At 39.0% G+C, this 25,608-nt stretch overlaps 1 protein-coding gene across 1 annotated transcript in view; it reads left to right on the forward strand.

The window, feature by feature from the left end:
* LOC124782958 (microsomal glutathione S-transferase 1-like) overlaps positions 1–25,608 on the forward strand; it is a 38,575-nt gene that overhangs the window by 8,503 nt on the left and 4,464 nt on the right. The window contains exon 2 of the mRNA XM_047253989.1: positions 15,880–15,959. Within this exon, the coding sequence (XP_047109945.1) occupies positions 15,880–15,959 (80 nt within the window). The remainder of the gene's footprint in view (positions 1–15,879; positions 15,960–25,608) is intronic.

The raw sequence follows: 25,608 nt of genomic DNA on the forward strand, positions 1-25,608 counted from the left end.
ACTACTGGCCATTAAAATTGCTACACCAAGGAGAAATGCAGATCATAAACGGGTATTCATTGGACAAATATATTATACTAGAACTGACATGTGATTACATTTTGACGGGCGGAGTGGCCGAGCGGTTCTAGGCACTACAGTCTGGAACCGCGCGACCGCTACGGTCGCAGGTTCGAATCCTGCCTCGGGCATGGATGTGTGTGATGTCCTTAGGTTGGTTAGGTTTAAGTAGTTCTAAGTTCTAGGGGACTGATGACCTCAGATGTGAAGTCCCATAGTGCTCAGAGCCATTTGAACCATTTGATTACATTTTCATGCAATTTGGGTGCATACATCCTGAGAAATCAGTACGTAGAACCACCACCTCTGGCCGTAATAACGGCCTTGATACGCCTGGGCATTGAGTCAAACAGAGCTTGGATGGCGTGTACAGGTACAGCTGCCCATGCAGCTTCAACACGATACCACAGTTCCTGAGGACTGTGACGAGCTAGTTGCTAGACCACCATTGACCAGACGTTTTCAGTTGGTGAGAGATGTGAAGAATGTGCTGGCCAGGGCAGCAGTCGAACATTTTCTGTATCCAGAAAGGCCCGTGCAGGACCTGCAACATGCGGTCGTACATTATCCTGCTGAAATGTAGGGTTTCGCACGGATCGAATGAAGGGTAGAGCCACGGGTCGTAACACATCTGACACGTAACGTCCACTGTTCAAAGTGCCGTCAATGCGAACAAGAGGTGACCGAGACGTGTAACCAATGCCACCCCATACCATCACGCCGGGTGATACGCCAGTATGGCGATGACGAATGCACGCTTCCAATGTGCGTTCAGCACGATGTCGCCAAACACGGTTGCGACCATCATGAGGCTGTAGACAGAACCTGGATTCATCCGAAAAAAATGACGTTTTGCCATTCGTGCACCCAGGTTCGTCGTTGAGTACACCATCGCAGGCGCTCCTGTCTGTGATGCATCGTCAAGGGTAACCGCAGCCACGGTCTCCGAGCTGATAGTCCATGATGCTGCAAACGTCGTCGAACTGTTCGTGCAGATGGTTGTTGTCTTACAAACGCCTCCATATGTTGACTCAGAGAACGAGACGTGGCTGCACGATCCGTTACAGCCACGCGGATAAGATGCCTGTCATCTCGACTGCTAGTGATACGAGGCCGTTGGGATCCATCACGGCGTTCCGTATTACCCTCCTGAACCCACCGATTCCATATTCTGCTAACAGTCATTGGATCTCGACCAACGCGAGCAGCAATGTCGCAATACGATAAACCGCAATCGCGATAGGCTGCAATCTGACCTGTATCAAAGTCGGAAACGTGATGGCACGTATTTCTCCTCCTTACACGAGGCATCACAACAACGTTTCACCAGGCAACGCTGGTCAACTGCTGTTTGTGTATGAGAAATCGGTTGGAAACTTTCCTCATGTCAGCTCGTTGTAGGTGTCGCCACTGGCGCCAACCTTGTGTGAATGTTCTGAAAAGCTAATCATTTGCTTATCACAGCATCTTCTTCCTGTCTGTTAAATTTCGCGTCTGTAGCACGTCATCTTCGTGGTGTAGCAATTTTAATGGCCAGTAGTGTAATTTCCATCTTCAGGGGAGGTACAGACCCATAGAAGTGTTTGAAGTGCCCATATAACAAATTCAATCTGGCAGATGGCAAATGTGAACTGAATGTATTAGCTCCAATGTGGCACTAACTGTATCACAAACCAAATAACGTAGTACAAATATTACAATGAACTTTAACTAAAATCGTCACTTGACACAAATGCCATCTCCCTATATGGTTTTCATCTTCACTTCAGGTTCGGATAGTGGATTCATCATTAAAATGCTGGTAACTGTTAGGTTGGTGCAAAAGTTCGAACCGTTTTACCAGAAGTTTAATAAACACAACAGATACACGTAACAAAGACTTCCGTCATCAGTAATCCTGTATACTCTCCTTCACAATTTACAAGAGTGTGCCAACGCTGGGGTAGCTTCTAGATTCCGCGACTGTAAAAATCGCGTGCTTGTGAGGCGAAGAAATCGTTGCGCATTTTCATCTGGAAAGTTCCTTGAAAATTGTTCGATACAGAGCCGAAAAGGTGACAATCTGAGGGCGCAAGTACAGGTGAATAGTGCAGAATGCGGGCGGGCGTCCTCACGGAGCAGCATCACTTCACGCAGTCTGTTGGTCGTTGTTTTTGGATTGCTTCTTCAACGTTACCGTAGAGTAGCATCACTTCACGCCGTCGTCCTTGTTGTTCTCGGACTGCGTCTGCAAGACGTCTCAATTGTTGACAATAAATGTCAGCAGTGGCGGTTACACCTCAGGGAAGCAATTCATAGTACACCATACCGTCACTGTTCCACCAGATGCATTGCATTATCTTTTGTGGATGGGCGTAGGTCTTTTAACGAGCAGTTGTTACTTTTTTTTGGATTCAACCACACCTTTCTTTTCCTTATGTTATCATACAGAAACCATTTCTAATCACTAGTAATGATACGGGACAGGAATGGCAGGTGTTATAGATGGGCCAATTCATGACTAGCAAGCAGAGATGAACATATGGTCATCCGCTGATTTTTATGATTTTGGCTTAGAGCATGCGGTACCCATACACCCGATTTTTGAACCTTCAAAAAAATGGCTCTGAGCACTATGGGACTTAACATCTGAGGTCATCAGTCCCCTAGACCTTAGAACTACTTAAACCTAACTAACCTAAGGACATCACACACGTCCATGCCCGAGGCAGGATTCGAACCTGCGACCGTAGCGGTCGCGCAGTTCCAGACTGAAGCGCCTAGAACTGCTCGGCCACATCGGCCGGCGTTGAACCTTCCCCATTGGCTGTAAATGTCGCACGATGGTAGAATAATCAGATTTGCCATTTCTCGGCTACACTGACGTGAATTATTGTGGATTAATGTGTTAAAACGATCTTCATCAAACCCCGAAGGCCTTCCTAAACGTGGAGAGTCACTAATGTCAAAACGATCCTCCTTAAAACCATTTTCTTGCCGTGCTCTGTCCAATGGCATTATCCCCATACATGGCGCAAATGTTTCTGGCTGCCTCCGCGGCTGTCACCTCTGTTTTGAACTCAAACAGAAAAATACGTCAGAAATGTTCCGATTTCTCCACATGGCACTCCATTTCGTAGTGTCCACATTGCCACTTACTACCTCGAAATGACAACTCAAATAGCACCAGCGAAATACAAATAAAAAAATTACAATCGATAAACAAATCCATAGCAGCCGAAATACCAACATGCAAAACAAAAACGCTACGAACTTATGCACCAACCTAATAAATAAAGTTCTTCTGTGTGACATCATTACGATTGAAAATACTCCAGCGTTTAGGCAAGTAGAGCAGGAAGCACACCTTAACAAGGGCCACTGCATTGGTGGACCAAACGTTAGTGCATTTCATTGCGCCACGATGCGACGAGACAACTATAAGAATTTATCTACACAGACTTTAAATGAGGAAGACTCCACCATACAACAACACATCTCCTGTTTACTGTAGAGCCTTCAGATGCTAGAAAAACCCCTTGGCGAAGTGTTGGTCATACCTTATTCGATTCACCTGTGTCACTACTACCCCATATGAATTTCTCTAGAAGTAGTGTCGGTAACATACGAAGCTGAATAACTGTGAACATATTAGTCAATACTATTGATCACTTTTATCTTCAGTTTTATGATGAGAGCTAAATATTACCCACTTGATCATAGTGCACACGTTCTACAACTACAGCAAAAATAGAGAGCGAGAAACACTTACATAATAGGCACATCGGTCTTATCTCCCATCGTAGCCCGCGACAAACAAGCAAATAGTCAGCGTCTTTGCGAGCAAACATTTCAATAATTCGTATGCCCTGTGAGTGCGCTTCTGCAAACTTGCAGTCCGCTAACTTGACCCTGGCGGGTATAAATACTTTCAGCGTTCATACTGCGACTGATCTGCAGCGCAGATCTCGCGACTCTGAAAACTGTTTTCCGTCTGTTCAGATAGCTCCGGCGTGGTCGTGATCATTTACAGTCGCAAGCACGAATACAACGTCGTAATGTCTGCACAGTCACATTCTTCGGCTCCGTGCAGCCCATGTGATCATTCCCTACACCTCTCATCTAAATTGTTTCACCAAAAGTCGGAGTTGACTCAGTTAGTGCTACAACAATGCTTATTAATGATAGTATCATCGTATGGGATAACAAGCTAAATCTGTGATTCGACTAAAGATTTCTTAGCAGGAATGCAGCAAGTTATCTTGGATGTAAAGTCATCGACAGATGTAGAAGCAATCTTAATTGTGTCCAAGGAAGAGTTTCTGACCCTTACTATCCATGTCGTATATAACGACCCGATAGAAAATATTAATAATAACCCAGACTCTTGCTGATGATGTAGTTATCTATAACGAAAGGCAGCCTGAAAAAAGCTGCACACACATTCTGCCAGCTCTTGGTAAGAGTGCAAACTGGTGCAAAGACTGGCATCTTCTTTCCAATGTTCACAAATGTAAATTCGTGCACTTCACAAAACGCAAAAACATAATGTCTTATTACCACAATATCAATGAGTCAGCGTTGGAATCAACAACGTCACACAAATAGTTCGGTGTAACAATTTGTGCATACGTGAAATGAAATGACCACATATGCTCAGTCGTAGGTGAAATAGATGTTAGATTTCGGTTCACTGCTAGGATATGGGAAAAGGCAGTCACTCCATAAAGAAAATTGCTGACAAACCACTTGTGCGACTCTTCCTGGATTGTTGCTCGACTGTGTGAGATCCATACTGAATAGGAGTAACAGGGAATACAAAAGGTATACAGAGAAGGACAGCATGAGTGATCACAGGTTTCTTTGATCCATAGGTAAGATTCACGGAAATGATGAAAATCTGAACTGCAGTTGCTTGAAAATAGACGCCAGTTATTCTATGAAAACCCAGTTGCAAACTCGCAACCATCAGTATCAAGCAAGGAATCTAGGAGTATACTACAGCCACTTCGTAATCGCTCCCGTGGAGACTGGGAACACAAAATTAGACTAAGTATAGTGCACACAAATATGAGATCGGAATAAATCGGTATTGCTGCTTTTCTTGTAATTAGTGTACAATTTACAGTTCCTTTCCATGAAAGAGGCCAATCAACTACGACCGACTATGAGTAGTTGTGATTGCAACTCAACTGTAACTTCCGTCTTCAATCAAGCCAAGGATGCATTCATATTCAGAATGCGAAATTCATAACAAGGGTGGTATGATTAAAATTCGGGCAATGTGTTATTTTTTCCAGTTGTCCTTCACTGTAGTATTTGATTTTAACTCATCCAGCAGAACTTGCTTACTACAAACAGCTTTAATCCATTAGTGCCCAGAATTATTATGTTCGGTTTTTCTGCTTAAAATAATTGTAGGTTATTGTTTTTTAACAGGTTTACATAAAAACATAATTTCAGTTTAATTTTCATTTATACAGTCACGAACGTTAAGGTAACAAATGAAACACATTTCCGGTTTTATTACAATATTTATTTTCCTAACTGTTTTTATTATACATTCTTACATTACTTTTTAAAAAGGTATTTAAACAGCGAAACAGTTTTGAATCATTAGAAAAATTCTGATCTGAACCGTAGCTTACAGCTATTTCAAAATTTATGAACCCCCTCAAAAGCAATCTGGATGAAGTGGTACCTGGCATTTCACATATATATATACCCAGTTCGATTCTTGCATACCTGGCATCTACGATACTTAGGCTGTCCTTTGACGATGAGACGATCTTTTCTGTCCTGCTTTATATCATCTAATGGAAAAATCGTGATGATGGACCAGGTTTTGCTCTCGTGGTTCCACGGGTTTTCAAAATTTGAATAAAAACTTGCCTTCGAAACTGAAATACGGCACATCATTTTTCAACCTCCGATAAAACAACCATTCCTGTCCGCAACATACGTCAATACTCCACGCAAACGGAGACCACCACAATTTTTTAATCCTCATTTTTGTCCACTATGGAGGTGTGAATCGATCATTCAGACCAACCTCACCCATATGCAGATTATATTGTTTCACAGTATCAGGCATCTTTATCGATTCTTTCCGTTCTGCTGAATCTTTCCATACTTAAAGGTTCTACATTATCACAGTTGGAACGAACTATCACCACTGCATTGTCATTCCATCTCACTGCTGTCATCTAGCCGTTAGATAATGAAACGCATTTTCTCTTTCTTGTAAAAATGTCCATAACAGCTTCCAACAATTAAATTGTATATAGCATTATCATTGTTGCCAACATTAATTTTTAAATTCATTGGCAACTTTAGTTGGGGTTAAGAAAGGACGGAAATGTCTTAGACATATGTGGGAGTGATTCTCTGATAAAACTGTCACTAAAAGCTTCGTTCATTTCGATTAACATCTGCCTGTCTCCTGCTACAGAAGTTACAACAATTTCAGCGTTTTATAAACTCGGTCATATAGCTTCAAAAAGACACAAGAAAAGGACATCGAAACGTCAGTTGCGATGGTGTTCCTGAAAATAACGTTTAAATATTTGTACTGAGTATTTTACAGAACAGCTGTCAGTGTAGGACTGTTAAGGTCAGGAAAATCTTTGGCTTTGTGGCGTCAGTTACGCGATAAAGTATAGCACATTGCTAGCAGCTAGTCAAAAAGTATCGTTGAAATCAAATGCTGAACGCCTGGTTTCATCTCTACGCTGTCTTGTGAAGAAATCTATAATATATTACAGGTAGGACATCGCACTGTCGATATTCCCCTTCAGAGAAGTTTCAGTGAAGTCAGCGGCGAACATTCCGCCTGACGGCACCTACTCGGTAATAGCTCCTGACGTCACTTTTATGAGCAGCCTTGGTAACTCCTCCACACACTAAAATTCATATGTCCGCTCGTTCTGGAAGATCTTGCGCACATCTGACTGAACTTCACGTAAACATTTTGGGTCTTGTTTGTGCGTCGTATTCTATTGTGACTGTAATAATTTTGACTCGTGTATGCGGTTAAAATATATAACCCTGATGGTACTGATGATGAAATACATGTGATCTGCTGTCTAGAAATCCACGACTTCTGAACAACTAGGGCTGGTTAATTTCTACAGTCCATGAAGTGTGAACTTCTTTGAGATAAGCTTCTTTCTTTATTCCGTTTCTACTCATTTTTGGTATGCAAATGCCTAATGTTATATTTTTGTAGACAGATCGTACCCCATTTGCTCGACAATTGCATGCATTACTTGAGTTGTGCAAAGTGAACGCTAGGCAATTTTCGGAATTTATGATCTCTGTTACGGAATGTATGCCCTTCCTGCAACACACTGATGGCCAGTGAGGTGTCCTTATCTGTTGCTTATAATTTTTTTACTTCACCCAAGGCAAACTCTTCATTAAACAGGGGCCAGATAAAAGACAACAACACCACAAAATGGTAAAACGCATTTTTCGGCTTCGCGAGTAGGTTTCAAAGAAACTTACATCTAAAGACAGAGGAGATGTGAATCGCTAGATCCTAGGCAGTTCTAGCCGTGCGTAAATTCAACGAACGGATTCAAACTTTCCATTCAATCTCTCGCAAATAAATATGGAGATAAAAGAGAAGACACCATACAGAAAGCCGAAATATTAAATTCTGCTTTTTTAAAAAAGTATTCCCGTATGACGATACATTGTTTGACAGCCGGGGTCCCGGGTTCGATTCCCTGCGGGGTCAGTGATTTTCACCTGCTCCGAGATGAGTTGGTGTCGTTGTGTCGTCTTCATCACCATCATTCATCACCATTACGGACGTTGCTGGCAAACTACCTCCTTTAGGATCTTGCCTAGTACGGCGGTGCGGGTCTCCCGCATCGTTCCCCTATGCTCTGTCAAGTAGAATGGGAATTCATTTCCAATACAGTGCTATGAAATAAACATTTTTAAACTTGTAACTAATTACATACAACGCTATAGTCTGCTAGAACTTACACATTAGAAGCGGACTTCTCTGGTTGAAGTTCTAACTCTTTAGTGGCATCCTGGCTACTGATTACCCACGAATATCACCTACAGAGAAACGTGATCAGTATCACCAGTTTGGATAGTGAATATCAGTACACCAGTAAAACTAAATGTTGCTTAGAAGTGGTGATGTTGGAAAGAGTAAGGAGTCAAAGTGCCTCTCTATTCCAGGTGTCTCTCAAAGAGACATCAGATGCTGTATCAGCAGATATTGGAAATTTCATTTTACCAGTGCATGGATAGTGTCAGTTGTGATGTACAACTATTGGATTAATGGACTGTCCACTCACTCTGGTGAGAGACGTTTGAGTTTTTATTAATCCATTAATTAATTCATGTATTCCTATCAATGACATGGGTTCCTTTTACATTTACAGTTTTATTGATATGATATTGAATAACCTAATCTGGAATGATTAATAGTTTAACTGAACTTCGAAAAATTTATAAAAAGGCTATCATGTTAGTTATGAGTGACTGGTATCGTATATTTCACTATGTGCAACCTGGTCCATTGAATTACACATCTCACACAATAACTATTCCTTATTAGCCATTGCATTACATACGTTATGGCCTTGTTCATTTGGGCTGCCTTCATCTACACATTATAAAAACAAATCACAAATATCTGCCAAAATCAAATGACATGGATAATGATGAAAGGAATCAAAAATTTATACACAATTTCTGACACAAATAAATATTTACAGAGCTACTGAACTTCTCTACAGCTCACAAATAACAAGTTGGAAGAACATATTTATTATTTAATTAGTACTTATCAGATTACAGATACTGCATGGAGCTGCGTCATCTTAACAAAGTGTATTGGTCATAAAATGTGCAAAAAGTTTCAATAGTGAATCAAGCAAAAGAGGTTTACAATTCTAGAAACACAGAACTTCCTCCAGGCTTCACTGCTAGCTACCTATTCGGACATCCACATGCAGTTATCTGTCTGATCAGTCAATGTACGAAGATCATTCCTATAAACAAAAGCCTTTGACGTTAATTATTGACTAAACCTTTGGCCAAACCCAAAAAAGAAAGAGGATTTTTGCCTGCTAATTATATGTCCTTTATACATAAAGTAAAAAGTTTTTCCTGGTAACATCTACATTGTATATTTTTGTCAACTACACTGACTGACAGAAAAGTGAAGCACCCAGAAGGCGAGCAGCCAACAATATGAAACTTTGTGTGTTGGAGGGTATGCAATGTTATTTCAATGATCACAAAATTGAGCCAGATTTATCAAGGACTGGGCAGTTTGACCCCACTTATCTGTATGATGTTGCACCATGTCCAAACGCAGTCTGTTGCGTTGTGGTGTTAAAGGCACCCTACATATGGGGTTGTAACTCCTTAGTCCAACTATAACTAGTCTCCAACCAATGGTGTGATATGAACAGAATGTTGCATGTTTTTGGAGGGCAGGTGTATATATGCAGGGGTTGCTATGTGCTTGGTGCATAGTACATCATATTCAGTTGTAGTGGACAGATGTGGTCAACTGGAAGCTTTACAGTGGCTATTCCTGCCCTCACATTCCCATGTTGTCCAAAACTGGACCATTGTCATATCCAGTTGCCCTACAAATCTGGATATTACATGATCCAACCAGCCCACAATGAGGCCCCTTTCAGACCGTCAGGTGCTGACAACACAGTTTCACACAAGTATACTACATCTCAATGTCCTTCACTGCGAACACTCAACATCTGGTTCCATTTCCATCCCTTACATGCCCTACAAGGCCTGATAATGACATTAATGCACCCTGGCAGCCTTTCTACCTGTCACAGTGTTGCATCTCTAACCATTTAAATACTCATTGACGGCGTGTACATGTATGAAGTTACACCGACTTTTGACTATCTCTTCTAGGTGATACATGTTTTTTGTCAGGCACTGTATTTGACATAACACAATGCTAATGCTAAGTGATGTCCGCAACTACCACTCCCACAGTTTGATCAGTTGTTATTATTCATACATTTTTAAAATGACGCAATATTTGATGAGTGTATAGCTGTGTGGATAAGTGTCAGTAAACAAGAAACCCATTAGTCCAGGTTTTATTATTATCACTTCTTTGATCTCTAATAACGCTTCGTGTAAGTGAAAATGCTAAGTTGGACTGTCATTTGTATTCCATGCTAAACAGTAAGTTCTGAATTCTGTGCAGGTTTGCTCACAGCACAATATTTGCAAACTGCAATCCAGTTCTTAATATCTGCACCCATATTTTGCCATATAAAGGATTCCCTCTTACTCTATTTCTAGTTTGAAAGACATCTAATGACATCCCCCCCAATGGTGACTCATGAAAGTAGGTGAAAGTATATGTTACTAATTCTTGAGGGCTCAAAATTTTAGATTTTTCATCTTTTTGAGCATTACAGTATACAATGTCATCCTTGAGAGTATAGGCTTCACTACTAAGAGTATCGGCCACAACATTATCATTCTCTCAAATGTTACAAACTTCAAAACCGAAAGCCAATATTCTAACTGCCCCTCCTCACTTTCTTGCAGTAAAACTTCTCTTATTCACAACACTGATGCATCAGTTTACAGAACAGTGTGAACTGTTTATTAAAATTTGGTAAAGCTAGCACTGGAGTGCTTAATGTGCTTCAAAGCTCTAGAGGGTGGCTTCCATGATTTGATAAACTCAGACTCTGGCCTTTCTTACATAACTCATTTAATGATGTCATTTTATGGGGGAATCTAGGAATAAACTTTCTAAAGAAGTTTGCCATCCCAATAAAATGGGCTATAAATTTATTATTTTTAGGAGGCAGAAAGCCCAGGATGGATTGTACCCATTCTGGATCTATAGTAATACCATCCAGTGAAACCACATACTCCAAACACTGAATTGTAAGACATGCTAACTTCGTTTTATATGGGTTAACTGTAAGAAATGGTTCACAAAGACAGAAAAAAAACTTTAAGTAAGTGCTGAAAGTGTTCTTCTGTAGTCTTACTTTTTTATGACTAAATTCCCTGAACAATTTTAGATGTAAGAAAATTTAATATCGGAAAATATTTGGTTCATTAATTGAGAAAGTACAGCTGTTCTGACTGATAACTTGAATGAGACTCTGGTAAACTCATAACCAATCAGTGGTAAAGGCTGTAAGGGGCTTAGGCTTTTCTACTAATCATATGATGGGTAGTTTGAAACGTTCTCGGAATCACCACGAGAGGTCAGTGTTGGTGCACCGAGTTGTTCACGTGATATTCATTGGACTGTTGCCTGTAAACACATGCCATGTCAGTGTTCTTGCAAGAGAGCTGTGGCAGTGGTGTGGCTCTTTTGTTGTTCCCACATAGTGATTTGCAAAGATGGAAAAAATCAAGATTTGAGCAGTGATTAAGTGTTTCATAAAGAAAGGTATGGAAGCAAAGGACATTCATGCCGATTTCCAGAATACACTGAGGGGCTTTGCTCCTTTATATTCAGCTGTTGCCAAGTGGACAAATGAATTTAAATTTGGTCAGGAGAGCTTGGATGATGATTCGCACAGTGGTCAGCCAAGATTTGTCACTACTCCAGAATCATTGCAGAAGTGCACAAAATGGTCATGGAGGATTGCTGATTGAAAGGGCATGAAATTGCTCACACTTGACAGATATCATCTGAAAGCATATAACACATTTTAACTGAAGAACTGGAAATGAAAAAAATATCTGCAAGATGGGTGCCACGACTCTTGATGCTGGATCAAAAACGCATGAGAATGGCCATCTCGGAACAATGTTTGGCTCGTTTTAGCAGAAACGAACAAGATTTTTTGTGCCGGTTTGTGATCTAAGATCAAACTTGGGTGCACTACTATACCCCACAGACAAAACAACAGTCAAAGCAGTGGAAACATGCTGATTCTTTGCCACTAAAGAGAGCAAAGACAATTCTTTCAGCGGAAAAGGTCATGGCATCAGTGTTCTCGGATGTGACGGGGATTCTGTTTGTAGATTATCTCCCCACTGGGCAAACAATTACTGGGAATACCATGATAACCTCCTGGACAATTTACAACAAAAGATACCCAAAAAAAAGCCAGTTTAGTAAGGAAGAAAGTCATCTTCCATCAAGAGAATGTGCACCCGCAAACATGTGCTGTCACCATAGCAAAATTAGATGAACGAAGGTATGAATTGTTGCACGCCTGCCTCATTCACCTGATATGGCTCCATCAGACTTCCTTTTCCCCCAAAACTGAAAATTGTTCTTGGTGGACAAAGATTCACTTCAAACAAAGAATTGATAGTCGGAGTTGACAACTATTTTGCAGGCCTGGAGGAAACTCATTTGGGATCAAGGCACTGGAACATCATTGGACCACGTGCCTCATCCTTCCCAGGCCATCATTTACCTTTAGAAAAAAGCTCCAGGAAGCTAAACTTCCCCATTTGGCTCCTTGTTTCCTCAGTCTGCCCTGCCATATTGCATTATTAAAGCTGGTCACTAAATAAATGCCTGCAAGTCTCCACTTTGACCACTGAAATGTTTTTTCTGCAAAGATAGGAATTTCTGAGCCACTAGAAAATACTTGTAAACTTCTAAAATATCATATGGAATGAGCGAGATAATGACAGAGTGACTCAAATGAGAACCTTTAAGAGGCTATAAACCATGAGGAGAATAATAAGAAAACTGAAAGTCAAGTAAAATATGCACTGTAAGAACTGTCCAGACCACACCTTATTTTTTCACATCAGCTATTATGACATGAGCTATAGAGGCAGTTCCTTCTGCCATAATCACTGCCTTCCACCAAGAATTTCCATCTTTTACAATTAAATTACAACAGACTACAAATACACTAGTAAGCAAAACCTAAGGACAAATGTAACTTTTGAACAATGTGTCACTACCAAGTAATATGGCTCAATAAAACTTGATTTGCACATAAAAAGAACTGCCATAGTACAGTACAGTACAGAAGCAAACAAAAACATACGCAATGAGATGAACAGAAATGACACTGGATGTTACAAAAGTTGAGACACAGTTCTTCACAGTGTGTGTGATCACCGCAGACGGCAACGCATGCTCTTTAACTTGCTCCCAAGCTGGCCACGAGGTTGGTAAGGAGTTCCTGTGGTAGGGCATTCAATTCTTCCACCAGCATGGTTTACAACTACTGGATGATCATTGGTGCATATGGATGTGCTGCAGTACATCTCCCCAAAGCATCCCACACATGCTCCATGGGATTTATGTTGGGGGAATGGACAGATCAGTCCATTTCGCTGAATATCTTAAAGCTTCTCCACCTGCACAGTTCAGTGTGTCTGCAGGTTGTCATCCATAACAATGAAGTCAAAACCAAATGTACCCCTGAAAAGACATACCTGGGGAAGGAGTACAGTGTCACAGTAATGCTGATTGGTGAGTGTAACATGTTCAAAGATTTGGAGGTCAGTACACCCATGCAATATTATGTCTCTCTACACTGTAACATTTGGATCACCAAAACTATCATGTTTGACAATGTTCTTGGATGCATTACATGTTCCCACCTCTTGCCATACAAGAGCACAAATTTCATGTTGTAACTGACCAACAATATTTGTCTCTGAGACATATTAATAGTTTCTATTGGTTTGAAACTGCATAATAATTTTCTTATAGGTACAAGAGTTAGATGTTTGTTTTGAATTAAGTATATCCCTGTTCATCTCTTTGTCACTGGTTCTGTTGTGGTATAGATTAGGTCTTTTAGTAGTACTTCATGCATCATCAATGAGCATAACAGGTTTTTTAATACCTTCTAATGATTTTTAAAGTTTGTTGATGAATGTTGTCAATATGGTCTTCTGTTTCCTATTTTGGGCATAAGACTTAGGCCATGCAAATGGCTCAAATGGCACTGTGCACTATGGGACTTAACTTCTGAGGTCTTCAGTCCCCTAGAACATAGAACTAGTTAAACCTAACCAACCTAAGGACATAACACACATCCATGCCCGAGGCAGGATTCGAACCTGCGACCATAGCAGTCACGCGGTTCCAGACTCTTACGTAGTGAGCTCACTCAACAAGAAATTGGTCACCCCTACATAAATCATTACAACCTAGAACCGCTCGGCCACCCAGACCGGTGCCACGCAAATAATGTGCTATTGATGGAGTAACATTTTTGTACCCGAAGTGCAATTTCACAATTCAGTGTGGAAGAAAAATCATGGAAAATGTAAGCAGGATTATTTTCTTATTTTATTCTATCACATCTTAACTTGACAAACAACAAATGAATGAATGAAAGTGAGACATAAAAGTAGTTTTCTCTTATAAACCCCAACCTAAGATGTTATTAATCAGTTACTTTCAAAGAAGTGTGTATGTATTTTATCACACTTTCCTAAAAGCCTTTGACATAACTGTCAGAAAAGTAGGGGATCCATATTTAGAGATTCCTTCCTTTTCCCAATTATATACATAAGCACATCAGCATAGCTATCAAATATGTCTTGGGTCATGCAGCTGATTGCTAACATGGCTGAGACCTGTCATGTCCACACAAGATTTCAATGCTTTCCTGGACATGCCAATGTAACAAAACAAGTTACTGGCTTTTAGTTAGTGTCAAATGATCTTATCCAAAACAATCATGTTTGACAATGTTCCTGGATGCATTACGTGTTCCCACCTCTCACCATACAAGAGTAAGTTCTTGTTTCTTTAAGTAATTTGAGAAAGACTGACAGTTTCCTACATCACAAAACATATCTGAATAGCCCATTATAAATTTCAAAAAGCTAAAATATTACCCACAGAGCCAATTCTGTAATTTATATCAATAAACTGTAAAGATTACTTATCCTTTTTGGGATTATAAGAGTTAGCGATCACAGTTAAAAACCTGCATTCATTCAGTACATTCCTCTTGCAAGTATTCATTAGATCACATATCTGTTAAGTATGTAGACAAATGATGAATAGTGTGATCATAAAATATAGAAGTTATTTTTCAGAACATGTAATTGTTTTCTGTGAAATGAGTTGGAAGTAGTATTTGAAAATTGTTTATTGCCTACTAATACATTCCTTGGCTCTTTTCCTGAAGATTCAAATTATTCTGGGAGTCTGCACAGATGATGTGCAATTGAAGCAATAAAACTGTGTTGCCAAAGTAGTGGATGAGCACATAATCACTGCATACAACATGTGTGCAGATGTATATCTAACATTAATTCTTCTTGAACCATAGTGGCATGCTGATGAACTCTGACGAAAATTAGATATGAGAGTCAGAAATGTTACCCTATTTTAAAATGGCTTTTCAGCTCTATACAGAACATACCGTACATCTGCTAATTAGTAACAATATGCAACTATGATCAGTACCAGACCAACTTAATGATCTTTCTTAGGCATGCATGATGATGATGATGATAATGAATGAAGATTGTTTATGTGGGAGGAATGTCTGAAATATGGCTGCAGGCTAAGGTCAGTGGTGTAAATTTGTGTAACAACATGTCAACTACTAATTACAAAGTCAACATATATTTCAAGCTGAGCTTTCATAAACAGTAATGTAGTGAGATAAGACAAGTCAGTAATCTCATTCTAACCTTGTATGAGCATTTAAAAAACTATTTTATATGACAAAACGTAATGATAGTTATTGTTCATCACTATTCCTTCTCCTTATGATTGAGATATTTAAGTTGCTGTTGTAAATACAACTTGTTTATTGTCATTTATATGAAAAAAATATTTTTATTATTGCTCATCAGTAATTCTGTATAATAAAGTCATAACCTCTTAATCAAGTTCTTTCTTTTCAGGTGTTCGTAAATCCTGAAGATTCAAAGTTTTTTGATGGTTCCTTAAAACAGGATGATCCAGATGTGGAAAGAGTTCGCAGGTAAACTTATTACCTATTGTGGGAAGTTCACGTGTTGGTACAATATGTTTGAGATGCTCAGTCAAGTGAACAATTTTTTGAAGAAGGCTGAAATGACAGTTTCATGTATTAATGGAGGAAGTGGATGATAAACCTGTAATTTTATCACTCTGTAACTGATTTACAAAATGATCTACATGTAAAGTCCACTCTTAATTTATTACAAATCACTTGTTCCTTAAAAATTGATAAATTTTTGTCATCAGTTTCTACACTCTCACTATTGTTAAAACAAACTGACAATCTTGTGATGTCAGTCTCCATACGTATTAAGTACACCAACAACACCTCCAGTTTCCTGACCACTCTCCTTGTACATAAATATGCCTTTTTCATAAAGTCTTGCCACCCACATACATACATGATGATCAGCTCCAACTCAGTGTCTGAAGTTGTGGTCATTGTCTTCACAGGCTGCGAGTACCACACAAAACTAATCATAAACAAATTTCTGTGGCATATCCTCCATGCATGTAACTTTCCAACCACTCCCACAACCAGGTGACATCCATTATCCTCTCATTAACAATAAATCATAGACTGGATCAGCTGAACCACAGCCTCTGTCAGAACTTTTACTATCCCCATATTCTGACCCAAAATGACAAATTTTCTTTCCAAAATCCTTCCTACTTCTCTGCAACTGGTATTTCTTAACATTGTCTTTAATACTTTCAAACTTCTAGCACCAAATTGCTGACCATTATTTAACTCCAGAAGTTAAAATTCTTAATTCTGTCAACACAGACATACAAAATTACAACAAACCATTATTAATACATGTGTATATTTGCGAGATGGTTACCTACACACTTCAGCATGAGGTCACTGTGATGTGTGAAATTTTTTAACCCCTTGTTAACATGATGAATGGTTGAAGGGGAAGATGAATCAAAATAATAAGGGTGTCACTGAAAGTTTATTTATTTGATGTACTTCAGTTGATACATGGTTCATAATTACAAATGGATCTTGATACTTTGATCACTTAATGACAATTATATGCAGTATTCGCAATTTAGTGCATTTATAGCACAAACTGCAGCATAGTACATGCGGTGTATGATATTTTCATACATTCAGTTCTTCTTTACAGTATATGACTAATTCCCTTTTGTTTAAATTTACATACATATACATTGCTTATCAAGACTGAATGATGATTAATTCTTTTTTCTTGCTTTTGCATAAGTCATACTTTTGGCTTTTCCTTGCAACAACCAGTAAATTCATTTAAAGAATAAAACAGGCTTTTCTCCAGTATTTCTCTTGCCGTGTGCTTAAAGGCATTAATATTCTTTACTTGACTAATATTGCTTTGAAGACAGTTGAATGTGATACACTTTTCTCCTAATGACCTGTTCCATGTTGGTTTATTCTCAGTATCCAACGGTTCACTGTTTCGTACAGATGAACCTCCTGTTTTTTTGTTAATTCTAATTACTAATGTTCTTCTCAGAGTGTACTAGTATTACACACACACACAAAACGAATTTTTTTAAAGTGCCCAGCACTGCCCTGACCCATTCTGACTACTACCGCCAAGCAGGCAGCACTACTAAGTTACTGCTGGATTCCTGTTTATTCATCATGAGTTACTATTCCTGTTAATACATGTCAGTAGAATGAAAGTTAGGCTAGACTAATCTAGGAGAGCTCTATCAAATGGGCATGTAAAATTTTGATTTAAAAATAAGTTTTTTGTAATGGATAACAAACTAACGCCTCTTGTTTTACATTGAGTATCCCGTCACAACCTTATCAGCAGTAATTGTTTGGATTGACTCCAGTTACACAATTCAAGAACAAAATTGTAAATATCTGCCAAAACATTAGAGACAATATGCCTATGACTTTTAGGGGAGACATCTGGTGTATACATAAATATCTGTTACTGTTTAAATATTTAGTAGTTTGAATGTTTGAAGGCATCTTGTTCATTGTTTCACATTGGTCATTAAGCATATTGGCCTTTACTGTATGATGAGTACCTCCTTCATACTTATTTACCTTCCCCATAATTCTGTTCCATAAGACATTATGGATTCTAAGTGTGCAAAGGACTTCAGTACTAACAATTTTGGCTAACTTTCATAGTGCATAGCAGTCTGAATTTAACTTACTGCTTATACTACTGAGGTATTCAGTCCATGTTGATTTATCATTGAGGTGGAGACCCTAAAGAGTTTACACAAAGTACTTGCACAAGTTTGTTGTCCGATTTTTTGCATTAACTCTTTACTTTTTTAATGATTGTTTTTAAAGCTCATAATATCTGTTCCTTTTTTTCTAATTCGATATCAGTTTATTATTTCCAAACCTGTTATCTAGTCTATGAACACACTTTCAGCTCCATGTGTAGATGTTTTTAGATGCATCCCCTTAATTGAACTATTTGTGTCATCTGCAGATAAAATGGATTTCATCTGAAAGGTGAGTGACCTTTGGACACTTCCCTCAGGCACACCATTTAGAATCTTCCCCATATATGAGTAGCATTTATTAATCTGCTAATCTCATATTTCTACTTTTTGATATCTGTTCATTAAGTAGGATTTTATCAGATTGAATGCTGTACCTCTCACTCTGTAAAGTTCTAGCTTTTGCATAAGAATTTTGTGAATGCTGTGGTCTCCTCTAGGAGAGGGTCCATACAGAAGAGCTGTACAAGAATAGAAAAAGTTGCAAGAGGCTCATCATCAGCACCTGGAAAAATGAACATGCAACCTGATAATGATGATGATGATGATAACTAACACATGTGTATGTTGGCAGAATGGTTGTCCATAAACTTCAGTTTCACTTTGACTTATTTGTAGAAGATAAAGTTGTTTCCAACAGGAGTGTCAACTTCTAAGGTTTGAGGGTGTGAATAGATGCCAAGAAGAAGGTACAGACGGTATGAAACGTTTTTGCTGAAAACTGCTGCAAAACACTTTTTCTTGCTTCTAATCACTATCATAACAAAAGAATTTTAGAAAATTCAGAAAACCAGAGATCAAACAATACTTACAAAATTTTACTTCTCTCAGCTGAAATCCAACAGTTTCTGTTTTGGTTGTAAATAATTATTATTTTGAGGACACTTTAACATGACAGTTTTAGGTGGAAGGTGTATTGAGTTATGGTAATATAACTTACTGCTGGATGTTGGATCTCAAGTATCACATTTATAACAGTAGCAACCTAAGCAAGTAATCATGGGGTAACCATTACCAAACAATTTGTGTACTTTGGCTTACTTTGGGTTGTGCATTGCTGATTGTCTTCTTTTCTTTTCTAAATGAGTGAAGAGACTAATTGTATTATACAAAGAGGTATGGCTTTCACAATACCAGAATGAATTGGTGTTCCCTTTGACAATGTGTCAGTCTGCTCTTGCAGAAGCATAAAACAGTGGTGTACCACTGCATGAGTGGTGGGTTTTTCCCCAGCACCACTCCTCTCTGGGCTGTCTAAGCTCTTGTTGGTTACACATGCATGCATCTGTCACATTATAGTCTGCACTACAGTGTTCATTCGTATTAAACAGATCTTGACTTCACCACTCTACAGATAGATCATAGGGGTCATCTAAAGCTGTGCTTGAACTTGTATGCTGTAATTTATTTTCTGTGCATAGAGTTATTTTAAACAACTGTAAAATATAAAGAACATTTACAGCATTATTTGGTTACACAAAGAAGGTTTTCACACTCTTCTATGATTTAATTCATACAGTAGGACAGTCATTTGCCCCATAATGAACAGCTGATTTTATATGTAATTAAGTACAACATTTATTGCTAGGAGAAGATTGTAGCACTTACATTATTATTTGTTATTTCCAAGTTATATGGGTTTTTATGTATAAACTATTGTTTAAGCCCCTTTCTAAAAGTACTTCCTGCCAACATCTTAAGATCATTTTGTAGCAAATTGTGGAAAACAGCTCTCATCAACACCTACAGCTTTTTTGACATAAAGTTGTTTTTTTTTTTTTTTTTTGCTGTTAATGTTAATTTTCTGGTACCCACATGAAATCCATTTTATGCAAGATATCATTGTTGTGAATTTGCACATTACTATTTATGACCTTAATGTCTTCTTTCACTAACATAATTAATATTTGTTTTTCCTATTGGCTCTGAAGAATCATTTACATGCCAAGATCACTTGTAAAGCATTTATTTGGCTTAGGTAACCATTTTTGGCAAGGCTATGTTGCCTCTCTGGATCTTAATGTTTTATAACACTACATCATCAAGCACAAGATCCAAAGATGGCAACGTAGCCTTGCTGAAACTGCTTATCCAACCCTTACTAGCCATCTTGCATTTGAATGCTTCTTCAGAGTCCACCCTACTGCAGGTTGCCCCCACACTGATACAATGTCAGGAATACATAATGTATTTTTCTATGATTACTTTTAGTCTGTCTCTCTCAAATTGAGCTCCTGCCTTTTCAATGAAGTTTTGATCCTCTTCACTAAGGTTGGGCTCACTGCCTGCCCAAAAGATACCAAATGAGTCTTTGGCATGCATAGTTTTTATTGGATAAAATCACCATTTGAGTACTAGGTTACATTAGAGGAGCATAGCTTTTATCAGAGCAGTTGCTTTTTTATTAATGTGATAAAACTATATAAAATAATTTAGAAGTCATTCCCATAAGCATCAGTATAAGTAGACTATACCTAGTCAAAATTTGTTGTTATCTTACATTTTGGGAGTAGTCTACAGTTGCTGCTTCTGCATATTAATGTGTAATTTGATTCATTCCACATCCAAATATTCCCTCCTGCATGACACGATTTATGGAACATGATATATAGGCGAAGATGGGGCACTGTGTAACAAAGAAGTTATTTTCTTAAATTTTGAAAAATGTATTTGTGAAGACATTTTTCTTTTATGTATTTTTTTAAGGATCCCTTAACAATCATTTAAAGCTCACAGACTGAGTGAGGCTTTGAAATTGGTGTAGTTACTGAGCATGTTAAGTATGAATGTAAATTGTTACAATGTTTCCCAGTGCGGGGTAGAGTGTAACACATACTGAGGTATGGTGTAATAAGCATGAAAACCCATATTCATATTGGCATAACTTGTATTATTCAACTGTTTCAGAATACAAGCTACAATTAAATGCTAGACAAAACTAATATTTAAAATCTTTGAAAATAATTTCAATTTTTTACAACATTCACTGGATATAAAAATTCAAGACATCCCTGCAGCCTTTTGGTTTTCCCAAAAACCATTGTCAAAATGTAAACTTTCATGGCTGTAAATGTCACACTTATTAAAATATTCCAAGCTATTTTGCTATGATCAGATGAATTTCTTGTTCAAAACTAACAACAAGAAGTTCATCCCATCATGGCAGAATATTTACATAAAAACCATTGCTACATTTTTTGTGAGACATATGTTGTATTAGCTGCATGTAGATATTACAAAAGTGACTGACCCCATTGCATATGTTGTCATAAACACCTTCCAGTACCAGTACCAAATACTCCAGCCCTACCATTGGCAAAACGTATCTATAATGTGAAAAACCCTAGCCTGCTGTTAAGCATTCTGTGCCATGTAGCAGCAAAGATTTGGGCACTCAGTTCACCAAACTGGTCATCAGGATTCTCTCTCCCAACACCAATGTACTCCGAATCCATACAAATGGGAAATGGCTATCCAAAACGATATTGTTTATGAAATACTTGTGTGACTCTTCCTAGAATATTGCTGAGGGGTGTGGGCCCCAAACTAAATTGTGAGTTACATAAATGAGAATATTTCTTACAACATAGCCTGCTAGCCACTGTCCCACACCCAGCTACATCCTTTTCCCATGCCTCCCACTTTACACCATTAATCTACACTCACACTTTCATCTCTAATATCCCCCTCCTCTTCTTCCGTTCTATCTACCCCTCCCAATCTATTTTTCCATGTCATGTGCCTCTCATGATACCCCCCATCCCCCCCCCCCCCCCCCCACACACACAGACTGCACACACATGATCAGTACTTCAATATGCACAGTATTAGTATTTTGTAAGCAATCTTCAATTGTAGATAATTTACAGTATCCCGGAATCCTTTGCAGTACAATGGAAATTACCCTCTGTCATGCACTTCACAGTTGTTTTTAGAGTGTAGATGTAATTGTAGATATCGTTGTTGTGGTCTTCAGTCCTGAGACTGGTTTGATGCAGCTCTCCATGCTACTCTATCCTGTGCAAGCTTCTTCATCTCCCAGTACCTACTGCAACCTACATCCTTCTGAATCTGCTTAGTGTATTCATCTCTTGGTCTCCCTCTACGATTTTTACCCTCCACGCTGCCCTCCAATACTAAACTGGTGATCCCTTGATGCCTCAGAACATGTCGTACCAACCGATCCCTTCTTCTAGTCAAGTTGTGCCACAAACTTCTCCTCTCCCCAATCCTATTCGATACTTCCTCATTGGTTATGTGATCCACCCATCTAATCTTCAGCATTCTTCTGTAGCACCACGTTTCGAAAGCTTCTATTCTCTTCTTGTCTAAACTATTTATCGTCCATGTTTCACTGCCATACATGGCTATACTCCATACAAATACTTTCACAAACGGCTTCCTGACACTTAAACCTATACTCGATGTTAACAAATTTCTCTTCTTCAGAAACGCTTTCCTTGCCATTGCCAGTCTACATTTTATATCCTCTCTACTTCGACCATCATCGGTTATTTTGCTCCCCAAATAGCAAAACTCCTTTACTACTTTAAGTGTCTCATTTCCTAATCTAATTCCCTCAGCATCACCCGACTTATCGACTACATTCCATTATCCTTGTTTTGCTTTTGTTGATGTTCATCTTATATCCTCCTTTCAAGACACTATCCATTCCGTTCAACTGCTCCTCCAAGTCCTTTGCTGTCTCTGACAGAATTACAATGTCATCGGCGAACCTTAAAGTTTTTATTTCTTCTCCATGGATTTTAATACCTACTCTGAATTTTTCTTTTGATTCCTTTACTGCTTGCTCAATATACAGATTGAACAACATCGGGGAGAGGCTACAACCCTGTCTCACTCCCTTCCCAACCACTGCTTCCCTTTCATGCCCCTCGACTCTTATAACTGCCATCTGCTTTCTGTACAAATTGTAAATAACTTTTCGCTCCCTGTATTTTACCCCTGCCACCTTCAGAATTTGAAAGAGAGTATTCCAGTCAACATTGTCAAAAGCTTTCTCTAAGTCTACAAATGCTAGAAACGTAGGTTTGCCTTTCCTTAATCTAGCTTCTAAGATAAGTCGTAGGGTCAGTATTGCCTCATGTGTTCCAATATTTCTACTGAATCCAAACTGATCTTTTGCAGCCGTGGCTTGGTAATTTTCACATCTGTCAACACCTCCTTTCATTGGGATTGGAATTATTATATTCTTCTTGAAGTCTGGGGGTATTTCGCCTGCCTCATACATCTTGCTCACCAGATGGTAGAGTTTTGTCAGTACTGGCTCTCCCAAGGCTGTCAGTAGTTCTAATGGAATGTTGTCTACTCCCGGAGCTTTGTTGCGACTCAGGTCTTTCAGTGCTCTGTCAAACTCTTCACGCAGTATCATATTTCCCATTTCATCTTCATCTACATCCTCTTCCATTTCCATAATATTGACCTCAAGAATATCGCCCTTGTATAGACCCTCTATATACTCCTTCCACCTTTCTGCTTTCCCTTCTTTGCTTAGAACTGGGTTTCCATCTGAGCTCTTGATATTCATATAAGTGGCTCTCTTTTCTCCAAAGGTCTCTTTTATTTTCCTGTAGGCAGTATCTATCTTACAACTAGTGAGATAAGCCTCTACATCCTTACATTTTTCCTCTAGCCATCCCTTAGCCATCCCTGCTTAGCCATTTTGCACTTCCTGTCGATCTCATTTTTGAGACGTTTGTATTCCTTTTTGCCTGCTTCATTTACTGCATTTTTATATTTTCTCCTTTCATCAATTAAATTCAGTATTTCTTCTGTTACCCAAGGATTTCTACTAGCCCTCGTCTCTTTACCTACTTGATCCTCTGCTGCCTTCACCACTTCATCCCTCAGAGCTACCCATTCTTCTTCTACTGTATTTCTTTCCCCCATTCTTGTCAATTGTTCCCTTATGCTCTCCCTGAAACTCTGTACAACCTCTGGTTTAGTCAGTTTATCCAGGTCCCATCTCCTTAAATTCCCACCTTTTTGCAGTTTCTTCAGTTTTAATCTACAGTTCATAACCAATAGATTGTGGTCAGAGTCCACATCTGCCCCTGGAAATGTCTTACAATTTAAAACCTGGTTCTGAAATCTCTGTCTTACCATTATGTAATCTATCTGAAACCTGTTAGTATCTCCAGGCTTCTTCCATGTATACAATCTTCTTTTATGATTCTTAAACCAAGTGTTAGCTATGATTAGGTTGTGCTCTGTGCAAAATTCTACCAGGCGGCTTCCTCTTTCGTTTCTTACCCCCAATCCATATTCACCTACTATGTTTCCTTCTCTCCCTTTTCCTACTGACAAATTCCAGTCACCCATGACTATTAAATTTTCGTCTCCCTTCACTATCTGAATAATCTCTTTTATCTCACCATACATTTCTTCAATTTCTTCGTCATCTGCAGAGCTAGTTGGCATATAAACTTGTACTACTGTAGTAGGTGTGGGCTTCGTATCTATCTTGGCCACAATAATGTGTTCACTATGCTGTTTGTAGTAGCTTACCTGCATTCCTATTTTCCTATTCATTATTAAACCTACTCCTGCATTACCCCTATTTGATTTTGTGTTTATAACCCTGTACTCACCTGACCAAAAGTCTTGTTCCTCCTGCCACCGAACTTCACTAATTCCCACTATATCTAACTTTAACCTATCCATTTCCCTTTTTAAATTTTCTAACCTACCTGCCCGATTAAGGGATCTGACATTCCATGCTCCGATCCGTAGAATGCCAGTTTTCTTTCTCCTGATAATGACATCCCCTTGAGTAGTCCTCGCCCGGAGATCCGAATGGGGGACTATTTTACCTCCGGAATGTTTTACCCAAGAGGACGCCATCATCATTTAACCATACAGTAAAGCTGCATGCCCTCAGGAAAAATTATGGCCATAGTTTCCCCTTGCTTTCAGCCGTTCGCAGTACCAGCACAGCAAGGCTGTTTTGGTTAGTGTTACAAGGCCAGATCAGTCAATCATCCAGACTGTTGCCCCTGCAACTACTGAAAAGGCTGCTGCCCCTCTTCAGGAACGACATGTTTGTCTGGCCTCTCAACAGATACCCCTCCGTTGTGGTTGCACCTACGGTAAGGCTATCTGTATGCTGAGGTACGCAAGCCTTCCCACCAACGGCAAGGTCCATGGTTCATGGGGGTAGGTTGTAGATATCAAAGCCTGTCATTTGCTTTGGCTACAAATGAGCCAGTGTGATGTTCCATTTTAACATGCACTGTTACTCCAGTGTATTTTTAGAACATGATTAACTGCAGCTGGAATCCATCAATATTGCAGTCAAAGACACATCAATTTTTGCAGTTGACATAGTTCTCCTTCTCCTTTTAGTTTCTATGATATGTGTTTTTGTCCACATTAGGGGACTGTGCCTG

Source organism: Schistocerca piceifrons, chromosome 1 (assembly GCF_021461385.2).
Source record: "Schistocerca piceifrons isolate TAMUIC-IGC-003096 chromosome 1, iqSchPice1.1, whole genome shotgun sequence".
In the NCBI taxonomy this organism is placed as follows: Eukaryota; Metazoa; Arthropoda; class Insecta; order Orthoptera; family Acrididae; genus Schistocerca; species Schistocerca piceifrons.